This window comes from Phoenix dactylifera, chromosome 6 (genome assembly GCF_051530095.1).
Source record: "Phoenix dactylifera cultivar Ajwa chromosome 6, Ajwa_hap1_PhDact_Kaust_v1.1, whole genome shotgun sequence".
In the NCBI taxonomy this organism is placed as follows: Eukaryota; Viridiplantae; Streptophyta; class Magnoliopsida; order Arecales; family Arecaceae; genus Phoenix; species Phoenix dactylifera.
The window spans coordinates 34682958-34700916 of record NC_143195.1 but is presented as its reverse complement, the minus strand read 5'-3'; the positions used below and the strand labels follow the sequence as shown (position 1 = coordinate 34700916).

The 17959-nt window shown below is 38.0% G+C and overlaps 2 protein-coding genes across 2 annotated transcripts; both read right to left on the bottom strand.

Moving 5' to 3' along the window:
• Positions 1 to 2842: 2842 nt before the first annotated feature.
• LOC103704606 (uncharacterized) lies at positions 2843 to 3660 on the bottom strand. Its single transcript, XM_008787962.6, has one exon. The coding sequence runs from the start codon at positions 3531 to 3533 to the stop codon at positions 2949 to 2951; it is 585 nt and encodes a 194-aa protein (XP_008786184.3). The 5' UTR covers positions 3534 to 3660; the 3' UTR covers positions 2843 to 2948.
• Positions 3661 to 5634: 1974 nt separating this feature from the next.
• LOC103704605 (GATA transcription factor 27-like) lies at positions 5635 to 16829 on the bottom strand. Its single transcript, XM_008787961.6, has 8 exons — positions 16256 to 16829; positions 13263 to 13628; positions 9726 to 10146; positions 9464 to 9536; positions 9183 to 9286; positions 8910 to 9096; positions 8635 to 8755; positions 5635 to 6398 (listed from the first exon to the last, which is right to left on the bottom strand). The coding sequence occupies exons 1-8, from the start codon at positions 16293 to 16295 to the stop codon at positions 5980 to 5982; spliced, it is 1731 nt and encodes a 576-aa protein (XP_008786183.4). The 5' UTR covers positions 16296 to 16829; the 3' UTR covers positions 5635 to 5979.
• Positions 16830 to 17959: the final 1130 nt, after the last annotated feature.

Here is a 17959-nt window from a genome sequence, read left to right as displayed (position 1 = left end):
CACCATCTAACATCGTTGAAAATTAACGGTTTTAAATTAAAATAACTAAAATGTCCTTAATAGATATATATGCGATAAGAAGCATTTATAAAGCAACTATGATGGAGAGCAAATAAAATAATTTCAAAACTTTATTTTATTTTTAATTAAAATAAATATGATTTTTATTAACGATATTAAAAGAATCGTTATATTAGAGACATTCGTGCAAAAGCAATATTTTATGAGGGTATAAAAATAACTATAAATTTTAAAAAAATATTTACGTAAATTTGAGTTTTTAGAAGAGTATTCATTAAAAAAAACTTAAAAAATAAAAAAAATACAAAATTGATGAGTTAGAGGATGGAATAATAGCCGTCTCTCCCTCTTTATTTAGGGAAAGTATTTATCAAAAGACAAGATTTATTTATCTGTACCAAAAAAAATGATATGATTTATTTATATGTACCCAAAAAAAAGATAAAATTTATTATTTAAACTTGCACGATTGAACCGGTGACAAAAATTTCTTTTGATGAACACTCTAACATTCCAGCTATTAATGGTGCCCCAAGATAAGTGGAACTTATTTTGAAATCTAACTAGATGTTGCCAATTCCAAGTAGGTATATGGATGACAAAGAACCATCGGAATGGTCGTTTTTTTTTTTGGTACAAAAGTTGATTCTTTTTGTTGAACGTCCGATTGGCTGGGTTACTTCCTTTGGACACAAAGAATATTTCTCTAAACGAGAGAACAAGTAAGCCCATGGTTTATGATTAAAGAAAGCACTTGCGACTTGGAACAAACTTGGGGATAACCATCTTTTGGATATTAGAATTCCGCAAGCTTGTTCAAGAACCAAGCCAGCCTTGGTGTCCAAAAAAAAATAATCATTAACAATATATGTTATAAGGCAATTGGCATTTTATAAACTGCACTGAATCTATGAATTGCACCAACTTTTCTTGGTTGTTCATGCTCAAATGACACAAAAACCTATCACATATTATAAATGAATCCATACAAGTTTAGAAAGCAAATATAACCAGAACAAACATTAGAAAAATTACCATGTTCGCTATCCCCAGTTGTGTTGAGTTTTCAAATCGGCAATTTAGCTCTTCGGTCCACCTTATCTCTTGGATTTTTTCGTTTTTCATAGTTTTCTCCTTTATTATGCACATATCTTCTCCCAATAACAGTAGTAGCAATAGCAGTAATAACACTTATAGTTCATATTTAAAATTCCTAATGTCTCGTATTTCTCCACTTTTTGCTCGCTTGATTGTCGCTTTTCTAGTAAACATACAACATACTAAACATTTGAGAAAATCATATGAAAGTTTAAATTTTAATATTATAAATTATAAAAATATACATACATACATACATATGTATGCAGATATGTATCTATATATGTACATATATGCATGCATGTCTTTACGTATAAAACTATGCCACGGCTCACAGAACTGGGGCTTTTGACATATGGGAGTGGATGGATTGGCTAACAACTCTTTTTTTTTTTTTTTTTTTTTTGCTGAAAAAAAAGGGAAGAGGGGAGGAAGGGACAGGCCCACCCCCGCGTAGCAGCCCCACACTAGGCCCCCGCCCCGCCAGGAGCATGTTCGATGCGGGCAGAATGACCGTTTGGTATAGGCCCAGCTCACCAGACCCCAGCCATATATTACTCATACCCTCCCCACCCGTGGCCTCGGCTCATTACCCCACTGGGCTCTGGCACGAGTACCCCGTGTGAGTACGTCACACCTGGCACCACCCAGGCTACCAGCCGACCAGTAGCACTTCTAGACCCCGTGTTCAGGCGCGGAGCATACGGTCCCCAAATTTAATCGACGCCCGTGCGTTTCGAACCTGGAACCACTTGATTAGAAGCAAACGCCCCGTTCCAACTGGGCTACCACCTTGGTGGCTTGGCTAACAACTCTTTGGAATTGAATCCTTGCCCCTTGCGACGTGGCAAGGATTGTGTCATTTGAACCAAGAGTCAGTGATGACTAACAGGAGCTCTTGGATCTGATCAGGCCGATGCAAATCTTGTGTAATTCTTGGATGTATCCAGGCTCAGACCAGGCTGCCGTTGGAAAACGCGGCATCAATGATGAAATCCTATGCAAAGCGGAAAGTATGCCTCAAAGCAGCTATCATGCCCCTTGATTCCACAACTGGAGGCATCAATGATGCCCTTTGATTCCACAACGGACAAAGGAGGAGGAGGAGGAGGAGGAGGAGAAGAACAAGAAAGAGAGGTGGAGTTCATCTGATTTTTACGTAATTGGGGAGAATTATAAGTGTCATGAAAGGTTTGTCCTTGTCCACATTCCATGGGGGAGCTCCTGGGGGACTTCTACTGTTCTTCTTCTTTTATCGGAAAACCTGGGGTTTGTGAAGGCTTCTAAGTAACTACTTGGCTTCCCTTACCTTCCCTCAGACTTCTGATCTTTGATCTAAAGATCTTTGATCTTCTCTTCTCTCCATCTGAAGCATCAAAACCCTAGTAACAATTTTGATCAACTAAACTGCAGGCAGATGAAGTGGTGGTTATAAACTGTTGTACCGAAATTACCATGCTGTAAGTGGCTTCCTCATCTATTACCTGTTTCTCTATTAATCAACTTCACATCCACCCAATTAAAGTCCATTCGCATTATGAGCATTGGCGATAGATTAATTTAGAATCCACAATACCAAAAGAGAAGCACACCGAGCCATCTCAACTTGCTCCAAAGTTTTGACGTCAATTAGTGAATGTAGTTTGAAGATGGAAATCATTTACACATAAAAAATTCATCCCAAGTAACAAAAGCTCATTTCAAGCATTAGAGCCCCAGTAAGTCATTACCAAGATCCGTTCAAATTAGTAAGCATCCCAAAATTTATAAATAAAAAAAGGAAAAAAACGTATTTAGATATGTAAACTTAAATCGTGTCGCCGAGCCGATCACTTGGATCCGGATTCGAGATCGAACTCCTCCTTCTCCTTCTTGTCCGAGAGAGGCGCCGCCTCGCCGGAGGCCGAGGCCTCGTCGCCGACGACGAGATCGTCCCTAACCCTAAAGACGGCGTGGAGCAAGACGAGGGGTGCGGCGATGGCAAGGGCGAGGAGGAGGTGCTTGATGGCATCGGTGAGGGCGAGATCGACGACGATGACGACGAGGAAGAGGGCGAGGACGAGCCGGCGGTGGAGGATCCGGCGGAGGAGGGTGGAGTTGGAGAAGGCGCGGAGGAGGGCGCCGTAGAAGAGGGCGACCTTGGAGGCGGCCATGAGGAAGAGCATGGAGGCGCGGCGGGCGGGGGCGAGCGTGGCGAGGAGGATGACCCAGAGGACGAGGGCGTAGTGGAGGCGGAAGTAGGCGACGTTGCGGACGGCGCGGACGGCGGCGGCCTCGGCGTCGGAGGGGCAGGCGAAGGCCTGGGGTCGGGCGAAGCGGGAGAAGGCCTTCCGGGTGGTGCGCGCACGCTCCGCCACCGCCTCGGTGGCGCGGGCCAGGCCGGAGCGCCGGAGCATGGCGCCGTAGCTCGCCATGGGCTCCCTCCCTCAGATTCGGGGGTTTTCCAGTTATAGGAAAGAAGAGTGGTCCCTTTTTTTTTTGATGGCATCTTTTGGAGAAGAAATGGGAAAGGTCAGTCTCGTACTGTACGGTCTGGATTAGTCATCAGAGTGGACCCCACTAAAGCAATGAGAGCATTGCGGAGTGGGGGAGGCTTTCTTTTGGGTGATGCTTTGGGTGCCAAAGAAGTGACTGATGGGAGTTATTTTTATTTTGATGTTAATATAGCTTTGGACATCGTAATTCATAACTAGCCTTCCATCTTTTTTTTTCTTGTTGTGTTAATTAAACTGGGAACGTGGAAAAGAAAAGTTGGTAACTTGTTTTGGCTCCGCGTGTAGAGGAGTGATTAGGGCATGTTTTTGGCCTTGGCCGGGATTGGAAGCTGCAATGACTCTTCTCATGAATTGATTGGTTTTGGAAAGTCTTCTGGGATGATGATGCATTGACAATAAATAGATCCCTTCTGTTAATTTTTTAATGTTTAAGTGGTCGGATTAGAGTACCAAAAGCCTCGTAGAGCCGACATTGTAGAATCTCAATATATCATTTTGTTTTGAGGACCAGGGTGTTTCCTCTATGGATGCTCCTATATTTATCTAATCATGTTTACAGAACGCACATAAGATGTAAATTTTTTTCTCTATTGAGGTCCAAAAGATCAAATGAGGTAAAGAAATTTTATGAAAGTTGTGGGGGAGGCAAGCCAAGCAGTTTGCTTCATTTATATACGCTAGAAAGGACAGGAGAAATCCTCTTGAATCAATTACATGAAGGACCTCCATGTCATGGGGGACTTGGTGTGCTTCATATATTGTGTGATTTAATTGCCAGCTGATCAGACAATGCAGCTAGAGGATGATCCTGATTCGTCTATTGATCGAACAATAGTTTGATGGATATTTATGTATATACTTAGAAGCATAATTGTCAATTGATATTTACTTTATGAAGTTGATGGTTTGATGATTTTATGATTTTAAGTTCAAAGTCATTTGGCTTCTTTTTTTTGTGTGTGTGTGTGATGTGGTTTATTCTTGTCTAAGTGTTTCATTACTGGAATACTTAGAAATGTGGTGAAGTATGTCGGATGTGATATGTAGTTTAAACAAGGTTATCTACCACAACAAGCATAAAGATAGAATGCATTCCCAACTACTTGTAGGTGAGTTGGTTTGGCTCCAAATGTTCAAATGGAGGCCGTGTGTTTTATGATCCATGAGACGTTTATGATGCAAATGGCATCATAGAGATGGTCTGTGATGGAATCAAACCACAGTTCATAAGGGCAGTGATGATGAGACATAGCAAAGCTAATTTATTAGCATGGTGGAAGTATGAGATGGTAAAGCCAACGCCATCATCCAATTGCACCAACACATCTATACTATCTAAAAACTGGAGTCTGGAAATGTAGATCTCTCATCCAGTATCTGAACATGGCTCTCTGTGGTTGGCTTGGATAGGATCATTCCATCCTCCACACAATTCTGCAGGGTGATTACAGCAACCTAGAACACCATTATTTTGGCTTGCTGATTGGTTAGAAGTCCTCCGTGCCTTGGGGCTCAACTCAGAATGGATGCCCAACTCGAAGAAAATTCTTTCATCCAAATCACACTAAATTCTTTCCCTCAGTGGAGAAGACATTCCATTAAGCAAACTCATGCAAGAAGCCCTCCATCCTACCAACTCACCAACTCATCTATGGTGGAACTAGTCCTAACAATGGCCTTCCGTTATTGAGAGGTGCCTACCACCTGAACTACCTATTGCCACATATGCCTTCACTGCTGTCTGAGTTGCAAAAAGATCTCAACAATTTAATTATAGAGAGTTTGAAACATTGCATAACAGGAATCAAGACAATCAGAACGACGGAAGGTTCTGCGGGCAATCTGGGTTCATCAGCTTTTGGTGGAGATGGAAAGATAATGACTCAAGCACACCAGGAAACAAAAGTTAGAATTCATCGAACTTCTGATGAATACATCTTCTAGGAGCTGAGGATGCATACACTGAAAAAATTGAGAGAGAATGAGCAATGAAAATTTCACCACTGCGAGCAACAGAATATGCATCAAACAGCCTGAGGCGCATAGCATGGTGGATGCAGCACTTCCATATTTATTGGCAATACATACAAATTCCTGCAACTCCATTCCCTTGCTGCCAAAGAGACTCCTTTTGCACTCTGAGCTATAGTACAAATCTCTTTCCAGGCTATACGTGAAAGAAACCAGCCCAAGCCAGTTCAAGTGTAAATATCAGCTTTCAGCATACTAAAAAGTAGACTGAAAGTCTGAAACACCATTATAGGAAACTAAAACGATGCAAGAGAGAGGCTCAAACTGTAACACCCATCATTGAAACACTATGTTCTTTTCAGTTATGTTTTAGGAAAGATGCGATAATATTCTACTACCGGTTCTTTGGCTGTTTGTTGCTGAAACTAGATGGAAAGTTGGAGAGAGACTCTTCACCTTGGGCAACTCCATTCTCTGCAGGGGAACTGCTTGAGGTTATTTTCTGTTTCCAAGGATGATAAAGTAGTTCTGCCTCAGGAAATGATGCATTGCACGGCACATCCAGCAGCAAGTCATGATCAGTACTGTCATCACTGAATTGTAGAGGGACCACCATGGAGCTCCTATCTGGAGGAGACACAAAAAAGCTTCTTGGACTGAAGCAAGCCTCTTCGTTTTCTATGAAATCATCTGCATCATTCGTTAACTTCGAGCCCGCATCACAAGAATTCAGTTGAGGTTGATTTCCTGAAAGAAGATTCGTGCTCCCAGATTTGCACATTCTTTTTGAGCTTCTTATGGTCTCTTTCAGCTCTGAAATTTGTGACAGCATTACACACAATCAGCTTGCATATTTCATCATGTAAATTCACAAATCATTATGTTAACTCAACAAACTGATATGTCTGCATATCTAAAACCTCATTCTTCATGACCACATTCTAACCCCCATATTGCAGTTGCATGATCGTATTCGTACCTAATCTTTATCAGTGAATGAGTCTCTTAGTCCAAGCTAACCAAAAATGCATGTTACAAGACAGTTTAGGTACAGGTGCAACATGTCAAATTTCCAAAATCCAAATATGAATGCAAAAGCGGTATATATATTTATATACAAGCATCTACATGTAACTATGCATATCTTTGATTTATAAGTGTATTATGTATGTCAATGCACAAGTTGTATAAAACTTAAACCCAGTTGTTTATATGGAGAAAAAGAACTCATACATCATAACTATTTAGTAGGTTAAAATGCCTTCATATAGGAGTAGTAGAAGAAGATCAATATCACAATCATGTCCCGCATAAGGCATCATTATTTTATCTCTGCACGCCATTAAGAGATGTTTCCTGACTACTATGAGCTCCACATACACCTCTATAACTGACAGATTCAGCGATCTTTTGACAATGAAGATTTCTTAAAAAATTATAATACCCCATAAAATATACAAACTTGGACATAAGCATCAGCACAGAAAGATGTATAACATATCGACAAGAGAAAGCATGTAAACAAACTATATTTGTCCCTTTTCAGCAAGCTCCACTACTAGGCCTCTTCTTCATACCTTCATATTTCGATCTGTTTCCATCAAGCATCAACTCCTATACACAAATCAAATTTCTCCATGTTCATCCCTTTATATCAAGTTGTTAAACACTGAGAACTCCCTCAAGAGACTATAAGCATATTACGTGACCGTGCCATAATTCCAAAATATGTTCCGAATACCAAGGAACAGATTACCTGGTGTGGACAGTAATAGTTGAACACTTGGTGATTATTATGACCAAATTTGACAATTTACTCCAATTGCATATTGATACCTAAATGTGTCATTTCCATGGATTCAAAAATGATGATCAATCAAATCATCATACAGGAATGCAGAGTTTAAGTTATGATCATTAAAATATTAACAAAAACTTAGAATCCTTCAAAGAGTTTCAGTGCATTGTAAAAGTATCGCAAAAACTATTGATTTCTCCCCTTGCTTCTAAGGCAGTGGCCATGCTTCAATTCAGGCACTGTCATGAAAATAATGCCCAAATGTAGGAATGCGAATTGTAAGTGACTTTACTCTCTAACCATTGTGAACTCGATAAAGATACATATATAACACTCCCGCGACCATGATCCCTTTGATATCCACCCTTTGAAGGCCAACCAATTCCATTATGTCATGATTACGACATGCTTGCCTTGGTTGCCTCAATTCCATGTTTCAGTTTCCTATAACTGACAAAGCTTAGAACATCCCAACTTTGGTAGCACCGTGCCTCCAGTGCTGCTCATTCATTTTTAATTTGACTACCTTCACCCTTGTCAAATTGCAGATTTCATCAATTAACCATGATCGTCACATGCTTCCCATGCATTTTACCTAAAGAGTCCATGTAAATTAATAGACTAGAAATGGTAGACTTAATCTGGATTCAACAAAACTACCAGATTCAAATATATGTGCATCTTTCAAAGGTTATTTGACATTCTTGATGAATTTTTTCCTTTTAGCATTTATTTTATTGTTCTTAATGCATACTCAACATTTTTAAATTCAAAATTTGGAGGGGCAAAAGCAACACAGTTTTAACCTCCCAAGTAAAAAGCACACTTATATTTCCAATGTTCATTCTTGCAACCTTGTAGACTTATTGATTTCCAAGGCATGTCAAAATCAACACCAGATGACTATGTCGATGAGCATGAGCATGATGCTCCATGCATCTTTTGTAATACAACTCAACCAAGTTACGGCAACGTAAGAAAATGGCTCAAGAAAAGAAAATTTAGTGACTAGCTCAACGATATCAGACATTTCTCTTTTTTTTTCAAGAAATCACAAGCATCCGTCCACGACAATTAGTGTGTCTAGATGATATGATAAACATATGGCATTTAACATAAGGAAACACCAAGCAAGTAAAAAAAGGGTAAAGATGCTAGATGCAGACAGAACAGGAAGGATTAATTCTTAAGTATAGCAGATCTATATAACCTCAATACTTCTGCTTGGCAGAAATGTGGAAGAAGACAAACCAGGATAGTTCTGATTCTGGCCATCTCGAGTCCTCTTGAGGGATGCCGAATTGGAAAATCCAGGAAATTTTGGCCTGGTTGCCATTCCCTTTCCTTCTGTAATCTGTTTACACTTTACATCCTAAAGAAGATGAAGTGAAAGATTAATCACAACTATATCCAAGTCTATAGTTAACAATTCAGAAAGTTTTTTAGAAAAAAAAATTCGATTCCAGATGCATATCCCATGAGCTTTTAGAGTCCACATGCACAAGGTGGTAATGATCACTTCATACCTTTAATTGTTTATAGTACTCCACCCATCTAAATTTTGTCAAATTGAGTAATACAAACTTCTTTAAAGTCCTACATTCTTCAATATTCGATCCCGAAAAGGAGAGATCAAAAATTCCCTCTAGAAGAAGTTGCTGGAAGTGAGATAAAGACTCCACAAAGTGGGGACTGCTAAACATGCTTTGAAGGCTGTAAAGGCAACGAACAAATATCATAAAAAGGCAGAGTTATGTCAGCCTGCTAAAATAATAAAGTCACTAGCATGTGGAACAAACCTCTCAGGAGGTTTGACAGTGTCTGTATAAGGAAGATATTTCATCAGACGCTGTTGTTCCTCGTGTGTCAGATACTTTGTGAATTCTTCAAAGTTAATGACATCCTACTCCAACATAAACAGTGCAAGTGAGCTCATTGTGCAACATAAGACACAAAAAAATTCATATCAACAGAACTCCTTGGTCAATAGATTCCCAAAAATGCTTCTGTATGCTTAAGGTTTAATTATATTTAAAGGCCTCAAAGAACATTAACAAAAAGAATAAAACTCTAACATTACTTGCAGATCTGTGGAGCACAGGGGCGATTCTCTGTCTTGCAGGATTTGTAACTTATCATGGGAACATTTATCCCTGCCATGACAGACACAGATTAAGACATGGAAATTGGAAAACAATCTAAAATTGAATCAAGAAAGGACACATCAAACCACCAAGACTTCAAAAGAGTATATGTCATATTGTTCCAAACGGAAAAAGCATTAACTTCAGACATGAGCATGTATGATTTATGTTCCATTGCAAAATTAATTAAGAGGGTACCTTCTGGCATTCTCTTGTACCACTTGTGCTGTAGACTTCTTGTCATTGCCAGAATCTGAAGGGCTAATTCCTTTGCTTTCATTATGTACAGGAAAGGATGCTATCCCTGAATAAGCCTCGTTAATGATGTACGATTTATTGTCTACCGGAAGTGAGCTTGCCTCTGATTCCTCCTCCATAGACTTTGAATTTGGATGCCTAATAAGTACGCTTCCATAGCCGATCTCAAAAGAACCCATTGGAGTTCTACTTTCATAGAGTAGATCCCCTTCAGAAGATCCTTGGTAAGATGACTGTTGGTCATGCAATATAGTATAGAGATCCTTTGTGAGCTTTTCAACAGGAGAGGGCTTTGGACGAGCAATGCCAGTCCTCTTCTTAGATGGAACCAGAGGATCCCAGACATTTGATTGTGCTGAACCTGAAACTTAAAGCAAACATCAGATATCTACCCACAAAACTTGAGATAAATAAAAGTACAGTAAAGCATCAACAGATAAGCAGCCTGAAAAGAATCCACTTCTGAAAGCAACTTTAAATTGATGGTAAACAAGCTATTCATATATATGGAGCCTTATATAATAGTTTATATGCAAATATTACTATTCTCCTTATCACTCATCCCTATGAAACATGTCATGGCTCAGTGATAACTAAGTCTAATGGAATTAACTGTCAGTTTATAATTGTATGTGCATTTAGTATATTCTGTATATACTTATTTTGGGACTGATCAGATTCAACATGCTAAAAAAAATTAATGAACTTGGCCCTTTTCTCACAAAACAAAATTACGAAGGCAGATAAATACACTTCCTTGAGGATAGCTTCACAAGAGAAAATGACAAAGATAACACAACCTGAGTGTCTATCCTGTATTCCACTATATAAATTAATTAAATGGTACAGTGCAACACATTTCTAATCATTAATCTTCCAGTCGTTTGACCGCTTACTAAATCAAAGGCCTCTTCTTAAATAACAAGCATTAGGAAGCAAAATGCAGGTTAACAAACACTTGAAGCCAAATAATTTTCAGACTTACAAGGTTTAGTAAATGAGACCTTTATCATTCAAAGTTCATTTTTTTAACACTAGCTCAACTTCTGAAGGTTCTGATCACTTAACAATGAAGACAGATATGAAAGAGAAAATATTTCTTTACCAAGAATTGCTCACAAGGTATCAGCCAATCTTCTCATAGAGTTTAATGCAATATGAGATATAAAGAAACTCATAGTATACAAGGTATCATGCACCTTCATAGACTGAAAACAGGAATAATTGTGCTAAAAAACTAATTTTATAACTGTATATGAACAAATGGCTAACTAAACTTTTCCAGTAGACATCAGTTGTTCTTTTCAGAATCCAAGGGAAGTATATTTATCAAATCAGTTAGATTTATTCCACTTATTTGGTATCCGCCTTGTCCTACCATTTCCCCAATCTACACTTGCAATTTGCCCAAATCTTTTCTCACTGCTCCAAATCCAAGTTCTCGTTAGGTCCAACCCTCTTCATTTCAGATGCTTCAACTCAGGCATGAGTATCTACCCTTTTTCTTGTATGTGTGTGAATCAGATCTGGACTTTATGCATGCAATGCAAACTATCTTGGTGATTCTTGACCATTCCATCCACTTTTGCAAAGCTCACTTTTTGCTTATATGCCATCTTCCCCCAGATTTCAACCAGTGCAAGAATATCCGGTTTCAGAATTGTTTCTTCATACACATGCATGCAAATATACCACATATATATAAGTTAATATATACATATAGACATGCATATATATATATATATATATATTAGAGAGAAAGAGAGAGAAGGATTTTTTTTGTTGGGGGTGGGGGTAGTGGGGGGATAAGAAGTGAGACAAGCTATTGTTATATTAATTATATTTCCAGAAATTATCCATCCTGAATTTGATATCCTCAAATTTCTTCTACTTCAGTACTTATTAACAAAGTTCTTGAGCCTTTGAAGAAGCAAAATCACCTTTCCACATGAGTCCCTAACCTTTGAAGAAGTGGTCGCCTTTCCATGTATGAGTCTCTAGCATGACTGCCCAGAGCAACGTTACTAACCTTAAAGGAGATAAGCACAAGCAGCTTAGCAAGGGAAAGTCCATAATGCCTGATTAAGTCCTCACCAAAACAAATATGAGCATAACTTGTTCAAGAAGGCACTATTTCACAACATTTTAACCTCCTAACTTTCTTTTCTTTTCCACTTAAAAATTCACTCAATGCATTCGTTTGATGTGCCCTTCAATAAGATAGGCCTCCAAGTTTGCCGCCTTGTTTCTGAGGTTTCATGGCACCAATTCATAAGGTGTTGACATCAGGTTGGCAACCAAGATTGAACTCTACCTAATGCTTCCATGGAGCTCTCTTGACTTAAAGTTATTCGCCGTAGGGCATAGCTGACTCCATTTCATAAGTAAAGGCATGGTTAATAATGATCCATAAGTAGCTCGGAGTGATGCATGTTATATGATTGATCTTTTGTAAGATTACTATTAACTCACAGAATTCTCATATCGAGATTCTTCAGAAGCTCAAAAGTATCAGTAGAATTCTAGAAAATAAGGGCAGCACGGTGCACGAGGCTCCCACCATTGATCGGATCTAGAGAGGGTCAGAAGTATACAACCTTATCCCTATGTGCAAAGAGGCTGTTCCTATGTTTTAAACCCATGACCTCCAAGTAACAGTGGAAAAATATTACCATTGCGCCCACTATCAATAGAATTCCACTTAATAGAAAACAAATCTTCAAGAGGATAAAAAGGGTCATTCTTTGACCACCAACTTATTGGAAAAGGGAACCATGCAAAACATCTCAAAAACTTGCAAGAAAGAACTCCAAAGGAAAGCACAAAAGGCATCAAGAGAAAAAATGTAATCAATTGGTTTAACCGAAAAAACAGGAACTTTCAAAACTTGGAATGCTCCAACAGAAATCTCTCCTGTAATTTGGAAGCAAGATCTTCCATAATTCATGCTTCCTAAATTTAGTAAGCATGTTTGCAACATTTCCGCTTTGATCAAGTAGGAAACTTCTTTCATTTAATTGAGATTTGATCCTAAAATAAATACTAAATGAAAGTATTCTTTAGTAGGTTTTAATCTATGAAATCTTTTATGTACTTTTGGATTGTTTTGCTCCAGTTAAAATTTGAAATATTGCCACCATATATTGAAGTTGTTTAGATGTTTTTTCAGATCAGAATTGAGAATAGTGGGATTTGGGAATCATGTTTGAAGCTCCTACTAAGAAGAGAATGGTCACATAGTCCACCAATATTTATCATGTGTACAAACAACACACACACACACACACACACACACACACACACACACACACACACACACACACACACACATATATATATATATGGTATTAATGTTCACTTTTTATATCAATGAAAGAAACAAAAAAAATCTTAGAAAACAAGGTGAAAGAAAGGAAACATCTATTTAGATTAAGGTATAGTCTGATGTCTGATTAATGAACTGAAAGAGTTAGTGACCTGTCATATCACTTGCATCAGTGGTTCCAAAATGTGCGCAACTTTCTGAATATGATATTGCTGATCCAGAACTAGATCGGTTGCTTGTATCACCATCAACGATTTTTCGGAAGTTCTGGTCAGAATATGGAATTTCACGTTCACTTCCCAATGTAGTAATGCTCTGCTTTTTCTTGTGCAACTTCTGCTCTTTGGGTTTGAGTGATATACTTTTCGCTTTAGTAACTTTTAATTCTTCTGAGTCAATAGGCTCTCGAGCATGCATAGGAGTGTAGTTTGTCAGTGAACCCTTTGTTCTCCACCTTGAACCACATGCATTGCATAAAACTGGCTTATCTGGTGGTCCATTACGCCAAAGAGGAGTACCTGTTGAATCATTCGGCTTCAGCAACTAGAAGATTATGTACAAATCATAAAGGTAGTAAATTGATATTGAAACAAGTAAGGAACATTGTGATTGCATATAAATAATGTCTTCATAATACTGAGTTTTTATCTCCCTTTTCTAGAACTAGGATGTGTGGAAGTCTGGCCGACAGATGGAACCAGGTCTCTTGTATCAATACAAGACACTTTGTGAACTCGGCTAGTTGGCATCCTTAGTTTTTCTCTTCCAATTTGAAGTTGTAAAAAAAGGTGTACCAATGCGCAAGGCTTCTTTTGCTATAGCATGGTCTGGGGAGGGACTGACGCACATAGTCTTATCCTTGAATATGGAGAGGCTTTTTCACGTTTCAAACCCATCACACTTAGGTCCCAATGGAGCAACCTTATCATTGTGCCAAGGCTCACCCTCATTCTCTTCCAAGTTGTAGTAAAGAAAGAAATTGGTCATAAAACCATAAACTTAATATTTACACCTCAAGAAGATGAAATGCTGTTGTACCGCATGAATGATAAATGAAATTGATGGACGCTAGTTAGAGTTGGGAAAAATTAGATAGATTCATTTCATTTCAAGAAACAAAGAGTTTTAAAGTAGCATCTTCTTAGCAGCAATTTTATGGTTTATAAGATCACAATAAGAAAAATGTGAAACACTACAGCGAACAGGATAATCTAATTATACCTTGAAGGTTAAATACAATACTGACTTTCTTAAAGATCTTTAAGTTTAAACAGAGATGATCAATAGGTTTTTTTCGTATTGAACAATATGAACATTGCTTTGTCACCATTTCTGTTAGGGGCTATCTACTTTGACAATATTAACAAAAGAAACCTAAAATTGACTATATGCTACGTAAGCATCACTGGTTGGATAAATAAGAGTGCATACTTGTAGATTGTTAAATGCGTAAATCTATATAAACAAATCATGGAAAAGCACCTTAGCCACAGTTAAATATGGACTAACAAAAGAAAGCATCTCAGCACAAACATGACTTAAGCAAACCAATAACTAAGAGGATAACAATCAGTGCATGTAGCCCATTTGGATGGAAATTAGAAAGGAAAATGTTGAGAAAAATGCTGAGAAAGCATATAAAGAAAGAAAGGAGCTAGGAAATGACAATCAGAGGAATACAAAGAAACAGAAAACAGCATGGATGGATCATTTGACAGATATACTCCATACACCAATGTAAATACCATGAAAATGATATTGGTGGGGATCAAATTAAGAATGTTTTTAGTTATTATTATCACAAAGACATATCCATGCACCTAAATAATACTAAAGCCTCAACATACACAGCATACAATGATAAAGACAGAGACATTATCTCAATGAATTTATCAGACTCTAAAATGAAGACTGCCATTCCAAGAGCATTCTCTGGAATGGGCCTCAGATTAGAGAAAAAGATGAAAGATGATAATCACAATCTTTTTTTTTAACTCGGAGATAATTCAACACTATAGCAGGCCCCATACATTACGCACTAAGCTAGACATCAACCAAGTAATTGCATTCTCTCAGACCTAAGCAGTCTCATTTATCTATGATCCTATATAACAAATGAATTACTACATTCTCTCCAAGCAGAGTAATTCTCAATATGTGCCAGATTTTGCTGGTAGGATATATGACAACTGAGCATCTCTACTAACATAGAGACTACAAGCTGTGGCAGCTATATCTTGGTATGACTTTTCATTAACACAATGCCAGTATTCACTTCATGGGGAACGCAGAAGAAATCAAATGGAATCTGACTTGCTATGGAATATAGTTTCTGTCCTTAAACTGCATATGGCAATTTGTGGTACATTAGCATCAGTAAACTGCACTAAAACCCAGATAGACAGTAGAAAGAAACGCCCCTAACAAGTGAACTTCCAACTTGCAGCAGTCCTCAATCTTGAGGACTTGCAGAACTGAATACAATTAGCCTCAGCAGAGCCCAATAAGAAATTGCTGCAATTTGGTATAATTTCCCAAGAATTTCTAATACAGGTGTTGCTGGAATTCCTTTCTTATCTGAATTTCTGATACACATATGATTCAAGAAGTCATAGGAAATTGGAAACAAGAAAGATCCATAATCTTCCTTAGGGGTTCCCAAGTATGAAGACATCCAATGCAGGACATCACAAACACAAAGGGCAGACTCAAAATTAAACACCCCTTCACCCATCTCGGCTATGGAATTTGATTAGTAACCAGAAAAAAGAAGAAAGCACGAACCAAGAGAAGATGCATACCAAACAAGAAAACAGAAACAAGAAAACTATAACACAATGATTTCAGGAGGATAAAATGGACCCTCTGTATCGCCAATTGCCTTCCATATTTCAAGAATGAAATCCAAAGGCAGGCTGATACCCAAAGACAGAAATTAAACAAGAAAAAAAGAACAAGAACAAGAAGAGGAACAAATAAAAATTACTTCGCTCGGACGCCTTGTTCGAGAACAAGTTGTTAATTTTAAGAAATTAAACCCATTTCAGAAAGGGGAAAATAGGGAGGAACAAAAAGAGGCAAAAGAAAGATCCAAAGCCCAATATTTAAATCAAAACAATCATCGGAAACATGAACAAGAGCTCACTTGTGACTCCACAATGACAGCAAGGTCCATGCTTTGCCATCTCAACCTCTCCTTCTCCCTTCCCCCTTCTCAATCCCAGAATAAAATTAACCGGACCAGAACAGGATAAAAAGCAGCGTTTTTTACGCAAAATTTTGGCAAAACTATAAAGAGTTATATATTTCTGAAGCCCTTTCAACCAATCTCAGCGGATGCTTAAAGGCTTTCTCCCCGCAAACCCAGGAGAGTTTTCCAAGGAAGCAGAACCCACAACGCCTAGTTTTCTTCTTCTATCCAGCAGCCCCAGAAGACCCGAGAGAGAGATGTGGGGGGAGGAAAAAAAGAGGAAAGAGGTGGAGATGAATGGGACACTGAAGGGGGAAAAAGAATTACAGGACTGGAAGGGTTTTTATGGAAGAATTTGTACAATCCAATGGAAGGGAGAAGACCACTGGGGGAATCAAATAAATGGTGAGGGAAAAGGAGAGGAGGTGAATAGGTGGGAGAGGCTTCTTTTTTTCCTCCTCCTCCTCCTTTTATATTTTGTATGGCTCCTCTGGGCTGTGGGCTTTTGGCACTGGTGGGTTTTTGTTATATATGCTGAGAGAGTATATGGCTAAATGCCTTCCAATTATATTCTTGAGAGAACAAGAAAAAAGAAAACCTTTTATGTGATACATAAGTTGTCACACCCAATATTTGTTTAATACACATGATAATCTAATTTTATTAGAGGAGGGGGGGGGGGGGGGGGGGGCGGTGCTGTTACACACTGTGATTCAGTGTATCCGCGCTTTCCTTTTGGTGTGGTAGGATAAGGGGAAGGGAGGGTGAGAGGGGAATATTGCATGCATTATCCTGTTGACCCTGGACTTTTTTGCTAATGTTACTTTCAACATTTTCAAAGTAGCATGAAAGTGGAAGAAAGGGAAAGGGGAGCCATGACAATAATGAGGGATTTTATTTAGGGTTGGAAAAATCAAAGTCGAATAATTTTTTATAAAATTAAATGAAAATTAAGAAAAGAAGTGTCTTTTTTTACAATAGGGAGATACTTTCGAAGGAAATTTTCAACATCTTCTACTTGTTATTTTTGAATCAGGTTTTTTGGAATCACCTTTTTGAATGTACATGTAGTTATAGGCTTATAGCAGCATCTCCAAATCAATATGGATGTGTTCATAATAATTTCATTTAAATACACTATTGTTGGTAATGCTAGATTTGCATATGTATGTATCAATTATTATGAAAAGACCATTGCTTGATGCAATGGCAAAGACTTGGATTGATAAATAATGTAGCATAAGTTTAAATCCTCGGACAACCACTATTCGTCCCCAACCACTATTTGATAAATGTCATTCGTTAGAATCAAATTTGCTACACTAACAACCACCAACAATAACACACCTATCATTGTATTTGGATGCGTAATTTTTCATATTTAATTTTCTCAATAGCATAATCTAATAATTCTCGTTGAAAAACAGTAGCTAAAAATGCGATCTAACGCGACATCTTGCCTTCTTATCGCCACTTTAACCTAATTTTGATAAAAACAAAATAAATTAGAAGATCCTTAAATTTATTTTCTTACTTTCGATTTAAATTTATTATTCTTATTTTACAAAATAATAATTTAGAAAGTGAAAGAAGACAAATAGATCATTCATGTTATAAGAAAAAAAATATATAAAAATCTTGTTAAGGAGCTATAACAAG

Excerpts from the sequence above, each read along its gene's own strand:
- LOC103704606 (XM_008787962.6), bottom strand. The coding sequence starts at position 3,533 with ATGGCGAGCTACGGCGCCATGCTCCGGCGCTCCGGCCTGGCCCGCGCC.
- LOC103704605 (XM_008787961.6), bottom strand. The coding sequence starts at position 16,295 with ATGGCAAAGCATGGACCTTGCTGTCATTGTGGAGTCACAA. Across the intron at positions 9,287-9,463 it reads TGTGCTCCACAGATCTGCAA|GATGTCATTAACTTTGAAGA; the intron begins GTAATGTTAGAG and ends ATGTTGGAGTAG. Across the intron at positions 8,756-8,909 it reads AGTACTATAAACAATTAAAG|GATGTAAAGTGTAAACAGAT; the intron begins GTATGAAGTGAT and ends CATCTTCTTTAG.